The 18,874-nt window shown below is 41.2% G+C and overlaps 3 protein-coding genes and 1 non-coding gene across 4 annotated transcripts; 3 read left to right on the forward strand and 1 right to left on the reverse strand.

Moving 5' to 3' along the window:
* Positions 1–3,079: 3,079 nt before the first annotated feature.
* On the forward strand, positions 3,080–6,726 carry LOC106418357 (plastidial pyruvate kinase 1, chloroplastic). Its single transcript, XM_048753258.1, has 6 exons — positions 3,080–3,769; positions 4,682–4,772; positions 4,882–5,075; positions 5,207–5,328; positions 5,683–6,161; positions 6,244–6,726. Exons 1-6 carry the CDS (start codon positions 3,197–3,199, stop codon positions 6,543–6,545), a joined length of 1,761 nt encoding a protein of 586 aa, XP_048609215.1. The 5' UTR covers positions 3,080–3,196; the 3' UTR covers positions 6,546–6,726.
* A 610-nt stretch (positions 6,727–7,336) lies between these two features.
* On the forward strand, positions 7,337–8,101 carry LOC106417504. The gene has a single exon (XM_013858296.1). It carries the CDS (start codon positions 7,337–7,339, stop codon positions 8,099–8,101), a length of 765 nt encoding a protein of 254 aa, XP_013713750.1.
* A 1,877-nt stretch (positions 8,102–9,978) lies between these two features.
* Positions 9,979–13,633, forward strand: LOC125583014. The gene is made up of 4 exons (XM_048749542.1): positions 9,979–10,205; positions 11,886–12,318; positions 12,400–13,521; positions 13,622–13,633. Exons 1-4 carry the CDS (start codon positions 9,979–9,981, stop codon positions 13,631–13,633), a joined length of 1,794 nt encoding a protein of 597 aa, XP_048605499.1.
* On the reverse strand, positions 11,893–11,999 carry LOC125584592. Its single transcript, XR_007321505.1, has one exon. It is a non-coding gene; the product is annotated as a small nucleolar RNA R71 (small nucleolar RNA).
* Positions 13,634–18,874: the final 5,241 nt, after the last annotated feature.

An 18,874-nucleotide genomic window follows, 5' to 3' on the forward strand; every position in this document is an offset into this window, starting at 1 on the left:
TCCTTATAAAGAAGTATTTAAACAAGAGTTCAATTAATTTTAGGATTTGCTTCCTTCTGTTATCCAAAAAAACAAATAAGACTTATTTGAACTTGTTATTTGAATAGTTCGGGTTAAGATTAAGATTTTCAGATAGTGAACACTAGGCCTGGGCATTTTGACCCGAAAACCCAAACCGGAACCGGACCGAAAATTTACAAGTATCTTTTGGGTCTAAATTTTTTTTACCCGAAAGAACCGGAACCGAAAGGAACCGACCCGAATAGATCCGGATCCGAAAAGAACCTACCCGAATAGACCCGACCCGATAAGAACCGATTTGTATCCGACTTAAAAACATGTATATTTAAAACTATTATGTTTTTGTGTTCTATTTTATATATATATTATTTTATGATTTAGTTGAAATATCTTTTGTTAACAATATTTGTTATTATTTTATAACATTTTTTAAGTAATATGAAGTTTTAAAATGTAAATTTAGAGTTTAAAAATATTTTATTTTAGTTATTAATAGTTTCATTTAAATTATTTTGTAAAATTTTAGATATATATGACAAATATCAACTAAATTTGATGAAATTGGGTATTTTAATTATAGACCTGAACCGACCCGGATCCGAGAAGAACCGACCCGAACCCGAACCGAAAATTTCTAAGTACCTATTGGGTCTAAATATTTAGGACCCGAAAGATCCGGACCCGAAAAGAACCGGCCCGGACCCGAAAAGAACCCGAAGACCCGAACGCCCATGCCTAGTAAACACTACATTTTTACAGAACTATAATTCCTTATAAAACTGAATTTTAGGATATTGTTAAAAGTACAACTGGACGATTTATAAGTATTTATAAAGAAGTTTTCAAACAAAAGTGGATGGCATATGTCTATAAAAAACATATAAATGTGTGAACCTGAGAAGTCTTTGAGGAATGCTAGGCAGAATGAGTATAAGGAACTCAAAACTGATTTATAAACATTTATAAAAGAACTAAATGCAACAAAAGAAGTAACAAAGAACTCTGCATTAGAAGCATATGCTATTACTTCTTCAGCCTCACGCCTTCGTCTCTTTGTTTCCTCTAATTCTTGTTCATCCAATTCCTTGTAGCCACCACCACGACCTCCCCTATATGGAGAAAATAAATGAATAAGCACAGGTCTTTCAAGAGAACAGTGAACAACAGCCTATCAGGCTGAAACATAACGTTTCTTAATGCAACACTAATTTGGCCAAAACATTTCAAGTGAGAAAGCACATTTTGATGCATTAGGAGCTTTCTCATACTGAACATATTACCAAAGAAAGCATTCGGTCAAATTTCAGAAGATAATATTGTTTCCCCTTTTCCAGTTATCTACGAGGCCATGTCTAAAGATGAATAAGCTGACACGAAGACTACTATTATCGAACAAAAATCTTATAAATGTATCCTAAATTCACCGCAAAAGCATCTATAATACCAATCCTCAGCTCGAATACTGTTAAAGAACAATACAAAGGAAGGTTGTCATTGACATTGAGTCATACCTCACACCACATTCATTCTGACCAGGTTTATTGGTGTTGCAGACATTACATTTTAAACGCTTAGCCCAGTTGACATTGCCACACCTGATAATTAAAATATTAGAGCAAAAGAAACGGATTGCTCCTGTTTTGAAAACCAAAGTATATGACCACTAAAGACCGGAACGGCGGAACCAAAGCATATATATACCCACAGCACAAGTACACAAAATGCATAATTACCCAGTGAAAACAGTCTATTAGCTAAACTAGTAGAAAAGTAGTATACACTTCTATATAACCTAAAATATACACAGATCAAGTAGCAGTTAGCCCTGAAACTACAAGATATTCACCAAATTAACAAACTTTTCCAAATTAACAAGGAATATCAATGGATAAACCGAAGCAAGAGACGCATACTAAACTAAGAATTCATAAGCAACCCAAAGATAAAAGCATCTCACACTGAGACAACTACCAAACAAGCTTATATGTCTCATTTAGACTTACAAGTGGATAAAGGAGGGGTCTTTCAGCATTCTTCTGATTACTCTAAGCCGAAACCAAAAACGATATCCAAAAGCTTCAGTGATTGCTTTTGCGGAATTTTGGTATAGATTCTAAAACTAAGTTGAATCGAGAAAGTAAGAAGGAGATTGAAACAGTGGAGCTTCCTTGGAATTCATAAACACAATCGAAAAAACTTGATGGTGGTTAGTCGTCTTCATTCATAAGCACTATGTTCTTGATCGATAAATTTATAAAGTCTTATAAATTTGAGATTTGAAAACTTCATGAGAAAGACTTCTGTCTTCCTTCTCAGAAATTGATTGATTTTGAAAAATCTAAGATAAAACTATAGAAAGAGACGAAAATCACCATATATTATCCTCTCACCTTTGTTACGCATTTGTGGTGAGAGATCGTCATGTTTTGTTCGTTTGAGCTTGTAATCTTCGCCAAATCTCGTCGGACATCAGCGTCTTCAAATCTCGCCGGAGTCGTCGAATCTCGCCGGAGAAATCGTCATAATCGTAGAATCTTCCCGGAGTCGTGAATCTCGTCGTTCAATTTGAGAACTGTTTGAATCGTGGGAGAAAGAAAATGGTTGTATGTTTGATTAGTTAGGGGTACAATGGTACTTTACTTATTAAAATTTTAATGGTAAATTTGGTTGAGGTATAAATGAAATGTGGTATCATGAAAGTGTTATATTTGGCAATTTCCCTTTATTAAAAAACTTTTATCGGGAAATCAAAGGGTTTAAAAAAAAAACAAAAACTAAAAGCTAAAATATGATCGGATGAAAAATGGTTTTTAGAAAAACAAAAACCAAATACCGAAAAAAAAAAACACTAACAATCATCATCGAGAAACAAAAAACTAAAACTAAAAAAACTAATAGATACAAATCATCACCTTAATAATTTGGTTCAGATTCGGTATGTTCGGTTTGGTTCAGTCCCAAGGATTTTGATTTTGTAGAGGCTCGTGATTCTCGCGTCGATGCAAAAAAAAAAAAAAGATGAAGACAAATGACCCTCCCAAAAGCGCTGTCGTATCAAATCAAAATCCAACTCATCACTCACACTTCGGTATATCCGCCTTCTTCTTCTTCAACAACAATTCTCTCTCAGAGCCTATACTAAATCTCCCGGAGCTCTACTTCTCCGGCCGAAACTATGTCTCAGTCTATCCAATTCTCAACTCCTTCACGCACTCCTCACCTTCTCCACCTCCCTCACTCACGCTTCCACCGTCCTCTCACTTCCTTATCCTTCCGCCAATTCCCTCTCAAGTACACCTCAATCAGAGCCTCCTCCTCTCCAGATCTCGGCTCCTCCTCATCCTCCCAGGTGCTTCACTCTCCTAACGGCACTGGCGCTGCCAAACCGGAAGAGCGATCCGTCGTAGCCACCGCGGTCTCCACGGATACGGCAGCGATAGACGTAGATACCGTGACGGAAGCGGAGCTGAAGGAGAATGGATTCAGGAGCACGAGGAGGACGAAGCTGATCTGCACGATCGGGCCTGCCACGTGCGGGTTCGAGCAACTGGAAGCGCTCGCGGAGGGAGGCATGAACGTGGCGAGGCTCAACATGTGCCACGGCACGCGCGAGTGGCACCGCGATGTGATACGCAGCGTTAGAAAGCTTAACGAGGAGAAAGGATTCGCGGTTGCTATCATGATGGACACTGAAGGCAGTGAGATTCACATGGGAGATCTTGGCGGTGAATCTTCTGCTAAATCTGAGGTTTTGTCTTCTCTTTTCTCCATCTCAATCAGAGCTTGAGCTTGACATTATTGCTCTGTATAATTAGATGATTGGTAGGCCTGAGCATTGTAACTGAATCGGTCAGTGTTCTAATAATTGGTATAGCCTGCGCTTACTCGGAAAATTGGTTTAAAAAATCGATTTAGGCGCCCGCCTAAACATTAATCCTCTATAAGGCGGCCAACAGCTACTAGCCATTTCTTGAACATTGGCACTAAAATACTAGAACTGATCAAGTAGGGTGGTACCTGAAAAGCCAAAAAACCATCCTCGAAACCTAAATAACTACCTCAAATACTTAATTTCATGTTTATTTTGATATGTTTTGTGCAAATATTCGATGGCCAATTCTCTCAAATAGACTTTTTTTTTAAATTTATGTCACAAAAATAGATCCAAAAACTAAAATGACCAAAATAACTTTTTTTATTTTGAAAATTTTAATTTTTTTTTTAATTTTAAAATTTGAAATCCTATCCACAAAACTCCACTCCTCAGCTTTAAACCCTAAACCTTAAACTTCACTCCTTAACTCTAACCCTAATGTCTAGATTAATTAACCCTAGGGTATAAGCGTATATTTACTTCTTTTGATAAAACATTAAGTCTATTTTGGTCATTTTTATTTTTAAGGTCTATATCTGTGACAAAAACTTTTTTAGGTCTATCCTAGGGAATTTCTCATATTTGTTCAAATCCGAATTATTGTTAACTGAACCCTAAATAGGTCTTAGACAGAGTTACAAAATCTACATGAATCCAAAGTGTTATTAACTAAGTCGTACACAAGGTTATATAAAACCTGACTGGACCTAGGAAGATGAACCGAAAAACTCGATCCGCGCCCGAACACGAAGGCCCATGCCTAATGCTTGGTATGACATTTTGCAGGATGGTGAGGTTTGGACGTTCACTGTTAGAGCCTTTGATTCTTCTCGACCTGCACGTACCATCAGTGTGAGCTATGACGGTTTTGCTGAAGGTAAATGCGATTATGTTTTGCAGTATAAAGAATGAAGTGGAAGTGAAGAAGAACATTTTAGATGATGGTTTTTGAGTACGAAATTGAGAAAACATTTGTGATGATGCAGATGTAAGAGTTGGTGATGAGCTTCTGGTTGATGGTGGAATGGTGAGATTTGAAGTGATTGAGAAGATTGGTCCTGATGTCAAGTGTCTATGCACCGACCCTGGACTGTTGCTTCCTCGAGCTAACTTGACTTTCTGGAGAGATGGGAGTCTTGTACGTGAGCGTAATGCTATGCTTCCAACAATCTCTTCCAAGGTATCTTCCCTTTGATTTCTTGGTTCACCTTATTTGGTAAATTTGGGATGGATATGGATAGAAACAATGTGGAGATGGGACCTTGATGTGTCTTTGCTTTGTAGTCTTATTCTTTAATTCTTTAATTACAGGATTGGTTGGATATTGATTTTGGAATTGCTGAAGGTGTGGATTTCATTGCTGTATCGTTTGTCAAGTCAGCTGAAGTGATCAATCATCTTAAAAGCTATCTCGCAGCTCGTTCCTGTGGAGGGTAAGTAAAAATGTTCATTACCAAGTAATAGGCCTGCGGTAATTAACCAAACCTGCCAAACCAAAAAGTTTGGTTTTCGGTTAGAAGGTTTGGTTTAGTTGGGAAACTTAATAAACATTCAGTTTCGGTTTGTTAATCGGTTAGTTCGATTTTCTAAAAAAATCAAACGGTATCATTCTTAACCAAAAACTTCGGTAGAAACTTTTGAAACCGTACCAACCCAAGATAACACACCGAAGAAACCGAACCCCCAGGCCTAACCAATAACATCTTAGTACTACTACATGAGAAACATATGATTTACCTTCTGTAACCACTGTCTTTAGTTTATATCGTAATCCTATTACGATGCAGGGACATAGGAGTGATTGCAAAGATCGAGAGTATTGATTCTTTAACAAACTTGGAAGAGATAATCATAGCATCAGATGGAGCCATGGTTGCAAGAGGAGACCTGGGAGCTCAGATACCTCTCGAGCAAGTTCCAGCAGCTCAGCAAAGAATCGTCAAAGTCTGCAGAGCGCTGAACAAACCCGTCATCGTTGCTTCGCAGCTACTCGAGTCCATGATCGAGTACCCAACTCCGACCAGAGCAGAAGTAGCAGACGTGTCTGAAGCAGTAAGGCAAAGATCAGACGCGTTGATGCTCTCTGGAGAATCAGCTATGGGTCAGTTCCCGGACAAGGCTCTCACAGTTCTCAGGAGTGTCAGCCTAAGAATCGAGAGGTGGTGGAGGGAAGAGAAACGTTACGAGTCTACACCACTTCAACCTATAGGCTCTGGTTTTTCAGACAGAATCTCTGAAGAGATCTGTAACTCTGCTGCTAAAATGGGTAAGTTTCATGTTTATTTTAGTTCCTCAAAAAGACAAAACTCTCGTTTAGTTTCTCATGTTTATGATCCGAACTTTTGCAGCAAACAACCTTGGAGTCGACGCGGTTTTCGTCTACACAAAGGACGGACACATGGCGTCTTTAGTTTCCCGCTGTCGCCCAGACTGCCCGATCTTCGCTTTCACGACCACAACCTCGGTGAGAAGACGGTTAAACCTGAAATGGGGACTGATCCCATTCCGGCTAAGCTTCTCAGAGGACATGGAGAGCAACTTGAACAAAACATTCTCGTTACTGAAATCAAGAGGTATGATCAAATCAGGTGACCTCGTGATCGCAGTCTCGGACATGTTGCAGTCGATCCAGGTAATGAACGTTCCGTAGGTTCATTCTCTCTTGCAAACATTTCTCCAAAGACTGTTTTGTTTCCTACTTTGTTGATGTTTAGACTTACTTCTACATTAGATTCCTAAGGCAACAGTGGACGATGCCATGAGTGTAAGCTTTGTTTATTGTGTACTGTTTTTTTTTTGGCTTTCAATAATATAATTAATCTATTACAATATTTTAAATCCTCTTTTGTCGGATTTTGCATAGTAAGCCTTGTTAAAAAAAATTGAACAATTTGATTTAGGAACACGTTTAGGTTGAAAACTTAAAAGAAATCATATGCAATTGATATCATATGCAATTGATACCATAAAAGAATAACAGACTCGATGACTTCCGTCTTTTTTCGACAATATACACACTTGTACGTTAAAAGTTATAATCGAGATGGCGGCTCCTAGGGCTTTGGCTATAAAAAAAGTGATTTTTGTCTCCAAGCGATCTGCCGTCAACTGCGACAAAATATAGATCTCTTGGCTCATACGAGGAACAAAAGAGATTACAACACTCTTTGCTTACCTCCGCCATCAGTAGATCTAGTTTGTCTCTGTTCTCTAGTTTTTGCTACGGTGTTTTTCTCAAAAGACGTTTGACGCACGCAACGGTTTCTCCCTTGTATTTTTTCTGATCTTCTCTAGCTTATGCTACGCGGCTTTTTGTTGATTCTGATATTGTTATTGGTTTGGTTCCTGGTGAACTTTTTACTTCGGGTGGATCTCTACGCTAGAACTCAATTGGGGCTTTGAGAATACCGGTGACTGTTCATGATGAGCAAATCCACTAGTATGGTGTGTCGTGGTGAAAACTCTGCACAGGCGAAAAGAAGTCTCGAATCGAAGGGGGATATTATCAGGATCCCAGAGTGTGATATGTCGGCGATGGCAGAAAGATTCAAGTTGACTCTCATTGGACGTGTTCTGCATCTGGGTGGTAGGAGTATTGAAGCTCTGATCTCACAATTGCCCAGACCTCGTATTTGGAACGTTGAAGGAAGGGTGAGGGCAAGGAACTTAGGGAACGGACGTTTTCAATTCGATTTTGACAATGAGAGAGACCTACAAGCGGTCCTTAACAGAAGGCCTTGTCACTTTAATCAGTGGAGCTTTGCCCTGGAGAGATGGGAACCTTTTACTAGGGAAGATTTCCCAAACACAATTCCCTTTTGGGTGCAAGTTACGGGGGTGCCGGTACACTTCTGGAATGACGGTACTTACACGGAGATAGCAAAAGCTTTGGGAACAAAGATGGCAATTGATGCAAAAAGTGCCCGCATTCAAATTTCTGTCAATATTGACAAGCCTCTCCAGTTCGAAGGCAGAGTGGGGTTCCCGAATGGAGATATTGGGAAGGTCACTTTCCTATATGTGGGCCTTCACAGATACTGCTTCACTTGTAAAATGATTTCTCATGATGAGAATAACTGTCCGGAGTTAACGGAAGATCAGAGGGAACAAAAACGTCTACAGAGGTTGGCTCTAAACAACTCTGGCTTACAGCTCCAGTTAGATGGTTATGATCATGGCCATGGACGTAAAAATGGTAGCAACTGACCGAGATCTCCTACGCTTGAGAGAACCAGAAAGTCCCCGCCCCGAAAGATACACTCAGACGGTTCTCATGGCAGGAACAGGGGTTACGGTGACAGTAAGGAATCACGAGATTTCGTACCTGATCAGACAACTAAGACACGCTACCATGATAACTCGCACCAGAGGAACAAGTACTCTCCAGTGAAATCTAGAACGGGAGTCTGGAGCAGACTGGACAAGGAATATCCCCCACCCCGGTCCTCAAGAAGAGGTAAGAGTACTGATCTCAGAACAAATATGCACTACAAGGGAGGGGAGCAAAAGCGAGCTCCTACAGCTCTAGACCGAGTTTCAAACCGTATCAATGAGACTCACTACCAAGAGTGGAGACCAAGAGAAAATCAGTCCTATACTAAAAATCGAAACAGAGACTCTCGAGATGATCAGGTCTTTGTGCCTAGTGATATGAACCGCGGTACTCCAGTGCCAGCAAGAGCGGAACAAGAAGGATCGGACTCCCAAAGAACTATCTCAGAACATCCAGATAATAATGATAACACTTGTGCACATAGGAGTGGACATCTGGTGGTTCATAGGAATGAGACAGAGGATGAGAATCGCATGAGATTAAAAGTCAAAGCTATTATGTCCTCAGTAGATGATACCCCAATGTCCAAGGAAAAGAACGTGCCAAGTTCTGCTATGCTCATTGGCAAAAACACTATCATCATCAGGGAACCATCAGTGCTGGATTCATCTTCTCAGCAAGCTCAGATCAGACAAACAGAGGAGAGAGCTCAAGGGGAAAAGATTGTATCAGTCGTGAGAAACACTGGGATAAGAGAAGATGTGACTTTGGATGATGACGGCATGCTAGACGAAGAACAGGCAAACAAAGTCCCGTTCACTGTGGAGGACGAAGCTGAAGTGGATAGGCTTGTCTCTGAGTTTGATGGTGTGGTGATGGCCAATTTGATACATGACTTTTCAAGGGTCTAAGATCAAATCAATGTAGTATAAAAGATTGTCGAACCAATCCTAGGTGATTATGATGCAAAGGGAATGCAAGACCATGCTTAATCTAAGTGCTACCAGTTTTTGAGATGATTTGAAACTAACTTACTACCTAAAATGCAATAAAGGCACAAGCTTTCTTTCTTATAAGAAGTGAGAACTCATGGGCTATGAGAACTGATCTTGGGTGATCAAGATTCAACCTAAAGGTGTCAACTTTTAACCAATTTATATTTTCCTTAGGCCTAGACACAATCCTAAGCAAACTCTATCCCTAGATGAATGCTCATTTACCTAGATAACTCAAGCATCAAATTCCTTTGGTTGAATGTTACCTAAGTAATCATTAATCTCAAGTCTACTAGTCATCTTAACACCTTTAACAACAAATCCCTTTGACAAAGGATGTTAAAAGCTTAGGAGAGTTGGTTCAGGCATTTCATCAAACACCTTCCGGGTATAAAATGCCTAGAGCTCAACTTTGGAGAGGCCAACTCTAAAATTGCATTAAAAGCCCTCTACTAGCAAGGAATAAGATTGATCTATACCTAAACACCTTAGATCTAGCTTAATCACCCTTAATCTCCCTAACCCATGAATCCAAAGATGACTACTCACTACTCTCCATGATGAGCCCAAGAATCAAAGATGATTTGGTGCTAAACATGATAAGAGATCAAGAAAATCAAGCAATCACAAGAGAGAAATGATCAAGATATAATCTTTCACCTCAAAGTACTTTTGTGATTTGATAGAAAACAAGATTCGATCCTACAATTAGGTCTGAAGGACCTTTATAGTAGCTTAAAGTCGAACCTGGTTTAACCCAACAAACTTGGGTTAACCAAAACACAAATTGGTAATTATCTGGTCAAACCCGGAAAATGTTGACTTTCTTGACTCGCAGCGGCCACGTGAAACCGCTCCGCCTAGCCGCTGGGACACTCGCAGCGGCTTACTTGCTTCGTCATCACACCGCTGCGACAAGTACGAACGCGGCAGGGAACGAGGTATTTTCCCAGCGGTCTCGCAACACCGCTGCCTTAGGCCGCTCCCGCACTTGGTCTCCATTTCTTGAGTCTTCATCTCTCGAGCGTCTACAGCGGCTTCGGTACAGCGGCCGCTGCGAGTCAAGAAAGTCAACATTTTTCGGGTTTGACCAGATAATTACCAATTTGTGTTTTGGTTAACCCAGGTTTGTTGGGTTAAACCAGGTTCGACTTTAAGCTACTATAAAGGTCCTTCAGACCTAATTGTAGGATCGAATCTTGTTTTCTATCAAATCACAAAAGTACTTTGAGGTGAAAGATTATATCTTGATCATTTCTCTCTTGTGATTGCTTGATTTTCTTGATCTCTTATCATGTTTAGCACCAAATCATCTTTGATTCTTGGGCTCATCATGGAGAGTAGTGAGTAGTCATCTTTGGATTCATGAGTTAGGGAGATTAAGGGTGATTAAGCTAGATCTAAGGTGTTTAGGTATAGATCAATCTTATTCCTTGCTAGTAGAGGGCTTTTAATGCAATTTTAGAGTTGGCCTCTCCAAAGTTGAGCTCTAGGCATTTCATACCCGGAAGGTGTTTGATGAAATGCCTGAACCAACTCTCCTAAGCTTTTAACATCCTTTGCCAAAGGGATTTGTTGTTAAAGGTGTTAAGATGGCTAGTAGACTTGAGATTAATGATTACTTAGGTAACATTCAACCAAAGGAATTTGATGCTTGAGTTATCTAGGTAAATGAGCATTCATCTAGGGATATAGTTTGCTTAGGATTGTGTCTAGGCCTAAGGAAAATATAAATTGGTTAAAAGTTGACACCTTTAGGTTGAATCTTGATCACCCAAGATCAGTTCCCATAGCCCATGAGTTCTCACTTCTTATAAGAAAGAAAGCTTGTGCCTTTATTGCATTTTAGGTAGTAAGTTAGTTTCAAATCATCTCAAAAACTGGTAGCACTTAGATTAAGCATGGTCTTGCATTCCCTTTGCATCATAATCACCTAGGATTGGTTCGACAATCTTTTATACTACATTGATTTGATCTTAGACCCTTGAAAAGTCATGTATCAAATTGGCGCCGTTGCCAAATTCTAAGTTGATTGTGACATTGAGATTTAGTCATTTGCTTGAGACTAAGTCAATTTTTATTTAATCGTGTTATTGCTTCTCTTTGTTCTTCTCTCTTTGCATTTCAGGTGTATGAACACAAGGAGCAGAGGTCCAACAAACCTAGTTCCAAGAGTTGAAGACATTAGAGCACTTGAGAGGGAGATAGCAAGACAAAGAAGAGAAGTAGAGCAACAGGCTCACTTGCAAGGGTTGGGGTTTGATATGGAGAATCTGCCTCAAGATGGTGAAGCCCAAGGAGGCAATGGTCCAGGAGCTAATCATTTTAGACCACAGCGCCAGCCACAACATCCATAGCGCCAAGCTCGTGCCATTGGAGCCTATGATCAACCTCACATTCATGGTCATAGGTTGGGAATCAGAGCACCAGCTGTGGAGAACAACAACTTCGAGATCAAGTCAGGGCTGCTCAACACTATAGAGAACAACAAGTATCATGGTCTTGCTGCTGAAGACCCTTTTGATCACTTGTACAAGTTTGATCAGTACTGTGGCTTGTCCAAGACAAATGGTGTTTCTGAAGATGCTTTCAAGCTGAAGCTATTTCCTTTCTCTTTGGGAGACAAGGCACACCAATGGGAGAAGACTCTTCCAAGTGACACTGTCACTACTTGGGAAGATTGCAAGAGAGCTTTCCTAGAAAAGTTTTTCTCTACTTCAAGGACAGCTAAGATCAGGAACGAAATCTCCGGATTTCAACAAAAAGGTCTAGAGAGCTTCAGTGAAGCATGGGAAAGGTTCAAGGGTTATTGGTCTCAGTGCCCTCATCATGGTTTCAGCAAGGAGAGCTTGCTTAGCACCTTCTATAGAGGAGCCTTACCACAGTGCAGAAACAGGCTTGATACTGCCAGCAATGGTTTCTTCTTGGGGAGAACTGAAGAAGAAGCAGAGGAACTGGTGGAGAACATGGCTAAGAGCGACTCAGTCTACAGCGAGGAGCATGATAGGGTCAACAGAAATGATGATCAACAGACAAAGAGAGAGATCAAGTCCCTGCAGGAGAAGATGGACTTGCTTCTTTCTAACCAAGCTAAACAAGAGCAGGTCAACTTTGTGGGTGGTCCTATTCAAGAGATTCCTCCCAAGATTAATGAGGTTGATGGTTTGGAAGGACAAGAAGAGCTGTGCTTCATCAACAACAATGGTTCTTGGTACAGGAAGGAACCTAACTTTCAGTACAACAACTACCAGCAAAAGTCCTACTCAAACAACCAGCAAGGAGGATACCAGCAGAGGCAAAACACTCAGCAAGGGAGCTATCAGCCTAGGCAAAACACCCCTCCTGGTTTCAACAATAACAACAATCAGTCTACTCAAGCTCAAGGAAGTTCTTCACAGGCTCCAGCTTCAGATACAAGTGTGGATGCAATGTTCAAGAAACTTTTGGATTTTCAGGCCAAGAATGAGAAGACAATGGGTTATGAGTTCACGAAAATTCACTCCAAGATTGATGGAAGTTACAATGAGCTCAACAACAAGATCCGCCATTTGGAGAATCAGTTTGCTTCAATGAACTCTCAGCCAAGTCGCCAACAAGGGGCATTACCTGGAAAGCCAGAGCAAAATCCCAAGGAGACAATGAAAGCCATCACCCTTAGGAGTGGAAAACAGCTACCACCAAGAACTCTCATTAGGGATAATGAGAAGCAAGATGGGGAGGTGGTCATCAATGTGGATGATGATGTAGTTATTATGGATGAGAAGACCAATGAAGAGATCTTGGAGAAAATAGTTGAAGCAAAAGGAAAGGGTAAAATTGGAGAAGAAAAGAAGGGGGAGAACAAGAATGAAGTTGCTACTTCATCAAAAGAAGCTCTATTCAATCCTCCTCCCTATGAACCAAAACTTCCTTTTCCCGGTAGATTCAAGAGACAGCTTTTGGAGCAATACAAGGCTTTATTTGAGAAACAAATGAGTGAAGTTCAGATTACTATGCCCATAATTGATGCCTTCATGCTAGTGCCTCAATACAGCAAGTTCCTCAAGGATGCTGTAACTAAGAAGAAGAAGGAGATGGAAGGCATGGTGGTTCTTACTCATGAGTGTAGTGCTATTATCCAAAGGCTAACCATCCCTAAGAAGCTTGAAGATCCAGGAAGCTTTACTTTACCTTGTGCCATTGGGCAATTTACTTTTGAGAGGTGTCTATGCGATTTGGGAGCAAGTGTGAGCCTTATGCCTCTCTCCATTGCTAAAAGGCTTGGCTTTACACAATACAAGAAGTGTAGACTCTCTCTTGTGCTAGCTGATCGCTCAGTGAAGATTCCCATTGGTATCCTAGAAGATCTCCCTGTCATGGTTGGAAATTGTGAGATCCCTACAGATTTTGTGGTGTTAGAGATGGATGAAGAACCAACAGATCCTTTAATATTGGGGAGACCTTTCTTGGCTACAGCAGGAGCAGTTGTGAATGTTAAGGAAGGGAAGATTGATCTTCACCTTGGAAAGGGAAACATTCTTCACTTTGACATCAAGGAGGTAATGAAGAAGCCTATTACTCAAAGCCAAGCATTCTACATTGAGGAGATGGAGGTGTTAGCTGATGAACTTCTAGAGGAGTTGGCACTTGAAGACTCTCTACAACATGCCTTAACAATTGAGAGAGAGGTCCAAATGGTTGAGAACAAGGAAAGTGATGCTTATGTGAAGATGCTGGACTCTCACAGAGAGATTAGTGATGAAGAACAGAATGAGGAGATTTCATATGAGGATCACCATGCTTCCCCAACTTCTCAACAAGAGAATCTCCAAGAGGATGATTGGAGTGAACTCAAAGCACCAAAAGTGGAGCTTAAACCTCTTCCCCATGGTGTAAGGTATGCTTTCCTTGGCCCTAATGAGACTTACCCTGTCATAGTGAGTAGTGAGCTTAGTGAAGATGAATTGTCTAAACTTTTGAATGAACTTAAAAAGTATAGAAAGGCAATAGGCTACTCACTAGATGATATTAAAGGGCTATCACCTTCTTTATGCATGCATAGGATACATCTAGAGGATGAATCTATGACTTCTATAGAACATCAAAGAAGGTTGAACCCCAACTTGAAGGATGTTGTTAAGAAAGAGATTCTAAAACTCTTAGATGCAGGAGTCATCTATCCTATTTCGGATAGCAAATGGGTGTCTCCTGTGCATGTTGTTCCAAAGAAAGGAGGAATGACTGTGGTTAAAAATGATAAGGATGAACTAATACCAACAAGAACAATAACAGGACATAGGATGTGCATAGATTATCGAAAACTTAACAAAGCATCTAGAAAGGATCATTTTCCATTGCCATTCATTGATCAAATGCTTGAGAGACTTGCAAATCATCCATATTATTGTTTTCTTGATGGGTATTCAGGGTTCTTCCAAATCCCCATACATCCAAATGATCAAGAGAAAACGACTTTCACATGCCCCTATGGTACCTTTGCTTATCGAAGGATGCCATTTGGGCTATGTAATGCTCCAGCCACTTTCCAAAGATGCATGATGTCTATTTTCTCTGATCTTATAGAGGATGTTGTGGAGGTGTTTATGGATGATTTCTCTGTCTACGGATCTTCGTTTTCTGCTTGTTTGTCAAATCTTAGCAGGGTCCTCAAGAGATGTGAAGAGACCAACCTTGTGCTGAACTGGGAGAAGTGTCACTTCATGGTTAAGGAAGGGATTGTGCTTGGACACAAGATTTCAGAGAGGGGGATTGAGGTAGACAAGGCCAAGATTGAAGTGATGGTTGGGTTAGCTGCACCAAAGACGGTTAAAGACATTAGAAGCTTCCTCGGTCATGCTGGATTCTATAGAAGATTCATCCAAGACTTCTCGATGATAGCAAGGCCAATGACTAAGCTTCTATGCAAGGAGGCTGCATTCGTCTTTGATTGGGAATGTCTACAAGCCTTCAAGAAGTTGAAGGAGAAGCTGGTTAGCGCCCCAATTGTGCAGCCACCAGATTGGGATCTCCCCTTTGAGATCATGTGTGATGCTAGTGACTATGCTGTGGGAGCTGTTCTTGGTCAAAAGAAAGACAAGAAGACTCATGTGATCTACTATGCGAGTAAAACTCTTGATGAAGCCCAAATGAAGTATGCCACAACTGAGAAGGAGTTGCTAGCCATTGTCTACGCCTTTGAAAAGTTCAGAAGCTACTTAGTTGGGTCGAAGGTCATAGTCTACACTGATCATGCTGCATTGAGACACCTCATGGCCAAGAAGGATGCTAAGCCAAGGCTGTTGAGGTGGATCTTGCTGTTACAAGAGTTTGACCTTGAGATTAGAGACAAGCCAGGAGTTGAGAATAGTGTAGCAGATCACTTGTCTAGACTGAAGATTGAGAGTGGGATCCCTATTGATGAAGGGCTTCCAGAAGAGCAAATCATGGCCATTGGAGCGGTGGTAGCAGCTTGTGAAACTGGAAAGAAACTTGAAGAAGTGAAGGCAACTGAAGAGAAAGGGCCTTGGTATGCTGATTTGGTGAACTACTTAGCTTGTGGGAGAGAGCCACTTGATCTTGAGGGATATGCCAAGAAGAAGTTCTACAAAGATGTGAAGCGATACTATTGGGATGAACCTTACCTCTACATCCTTTGTAGAGATCAACTCTATAGAAGAGCAGTAGCTGATGAAGAAATTGAAGGGATCCTCACACACTGTCATGGATCATCCTATGGAGGGCACTTTGCTACTTTCAAGACTGTCTCAAAGGTGTTACAAGCTGGGTTTTGGTGGCCTCATATGTTCAAAGACACTCAAGACTTTGTCTCTAGGTGTGATTCATGCCAAAGGAGAGGAAACATCACCAAAAGAAATGAGATGCCTCAAAACCCAATTCTAGAAGTGGAGGTGTTTGATGTGTGGGGTATTGACTTCATGGGACCATTCCCATCATCTTTTGGCAACAAATACATCCTTGTAGCTGTTGACTACGTCTCCAAGTGGGTAGAAGCTGTGGCAAGTCCCACCAATGATTCTAGGGTGGTGATAAAGATGTTCAAAAGTACCATTTTTCCAAGGTTTGGAGTTCCAAGAGCTGTCATCAGTGATGGGGGTTCTCACTTCATCAACAAGCTGTTTGAAAGTCTTCTCTAGAAGAATGGTGTGAAGCATAAGGTTGCAACACCATACCATCCTCAGACAAGTGGACAAGTTGAGATCTCCAACAGAGAAATCAAGTCTATCTTGGAGAAAACAGTGGGGACTACAAAGAAGGATTGGTCCATCAAGCTAGATGATGCACTATGGGCTTATAGGACTGCTTACAAGACTCCTTTAGGAACCACACCTTTCAACCTTGTGTATGGGAAGGCTTGTCATCTACCGGTTGAACTTGAGTACAAAGCATTGTGGGCTGTTAAGTTGTTGAACTTTGACATCAAGAGTGCAAAGGAGAAGAGACTTCTCCAACTCAATGAACTGGAGGAGATCCGACTTGATGCTTTTGAGAACTCAAGGATTTACAAGGAGAAAACCAAAGCTTTTCATGACAAGAAGATCTTGAAGAGAGAATTCAATGCTGGAGATCAAGTGCTTCTCTACAACTCTAGACTGAAGTTGTTCCCCGGGAAGCTCAAGTCAAGATGGTCCGGTCCTTTCAAGATCAAGGAAGTTAGGCCATATGGGGCAATTGTGTTATGGAATAAGGATGGTGGAGACTTTACAGTCAATGGACAGAGGGTTAAGCTCTACATGGGAGCAACAACAGAGGATGAGAGAACCTCAGTTCCTCTCTCCGATCCCATTCTCGCCTAGCCAAGAATAAAGGAAGTCAAGCTAGAGACTTAAAACAAGCTCACTTGGGAGGAAGTCCCATGTCTATCCTTGTACATATTTTTATTTTTTTTTTCTATTTCTAGTATGTCTTTGGCTATTTTTCTGTGTCTATCAGACCTTCAGGTCCAAGAGGAGAGATTATGGCATTAAACGAGGTGTGGTGAGGTTCAAAACGCTCACAGCGGCCAACCACAGCGGTCTACACATACCGCTGCGACTAAATGAGAAATATGCTCGAAGTCTCACAGCGGTATCATGGAGCGGTCTCATCAAACCGCTGTGAAAATACTCTACCCCCTGCCCGATTCGTACTTGTCGCAGCGGTCTGTGAGATTTTGAGGCAATAAGCCGCTGTGATAGGCGCAGCGGTTTGGCGGAGCGGTTTACGGCGACCGCTGCGACACTCAATTGCGCGTACCGGCGTCGATTTCCGGTTCAATTCAACTGAACCGGATCGAAATCACCAAAACCCGACGCGAGACACTCCTTCTTCCTCTCTACAATCGTATCTCTCTCTCTCTCCCTTATCAAAAACTCCATACTTTCATTCTCTCCAACATAAAAACTCATAAATCTCTCAATTCTTCACCAAATTCGTTGATTCAAGTTGCTATCTCCGTGATTTCACTTAGACTTTTCATTTCCCTACTCTTGTTTATCTGAAACAAGCTAAGGTATAGAGAAATCGTCATCTTATTTTCGGATTTAAAATTTCCATTTTTTTAAAAAGTGGTTGCATGGTTGATTTCTTGTTCAATACTCGTTAATTATGTCCTTTTAAGCTTGATTGATGAGTTGGGTAGATGAAAAACGTGTTTAATTGACCTGAATTCGAATTTGAAAAAGTTAGGGTTCATATTGGGGATTTTCGAAATTTGAAATGGAGTGATTGTTTGATGCTAAAATTGAGTTTATTGAGTCATAGAAGATGAGTATGAATGTCATTAGCTGTTTTTGAACTCATTAACTCTTTCCAAGCTTAAATTTGTTTCTTATTGATCATGTCACTTATACAATTTCGAGCTTGTTGATAGCAGGACATGGGGAAAGATCGCGGTCCCGGAACTGATCGCATTGTGGATGTAGGCACTTCGTCTCGAGCTGGGACAAGAACCAACCCACCACGAGCAGGACGATCAAGGCCAAATCCACCAGCTCAAGTTTCCCGGCGCAGAGCTCCACAGCAAAGAGAAAAGTCGCCAGCTGACAGAGCGACATTAGAGGCAGAGATCGAAGAGATGATAGAAGAGGGTCTTAGAGCTGATACTGAAGATGAGGAGGAAGAAACACCTGCTCCCAAGCCAGCTAAGAAGCGGAAGAGAGTGCCCCCAACCAGCAAACCGACTTCAGCACAACTCTATGAGCGCCTTTATGATGATGTCAAATGGAACCCCATGAGATTTCCGGATGCTGAAGCTCTTCATGCGCTTGGGATCTATGAAGATGTAAGGATGATTCTCCGGAACATGGGCATGGAGTCACTACTTGGCATGAGCTACGGGATTCACAAGGAGGCCTCTTGTGAGTTTTTGTCTACATTCTTCGTGCAATACCATTGCGACGAACATAGGACCGAGGGGTTTGGGCGCATCAGTTTTAAGATCAATGAGAAAACCTATAAGGTGGGTTTCAAGAAGCTAAGCTCCATTCTCGGTTTCTCGGACAACTGTGGGTCGTTTCTACCTGCTAGGTCGGCAATTGTGGATGACATATGGACAGTGATTACGGGGTGGTCGCGTACAGCGGGAGAGGACAAGAGCAATGACATCTCTAACCCGGGAGTGAGATATGCCCACAAAGTCCTTACTCACACCTTTTACTCACGGAGGGAACCGGGCGGAGCAAACGATGATGAGCTCAAACTTCTAGCTCTTGGACTTCTCCCTATTCTTGAGGA

Source organism: Brassica napus, chromosome C3 (genome assembly GCF_020379485.1).
Source record: "Brassica napus cultivar Da-Ae chromosome C3, Da-Ae, whole genome shotgun sequence".
Lineage (NCBI taxonomy): Eukaryota > Viridiplantae > Streptophyta > Magnoliopsida > Brassicales > Brassicaceae > Brassica > Brassica napus.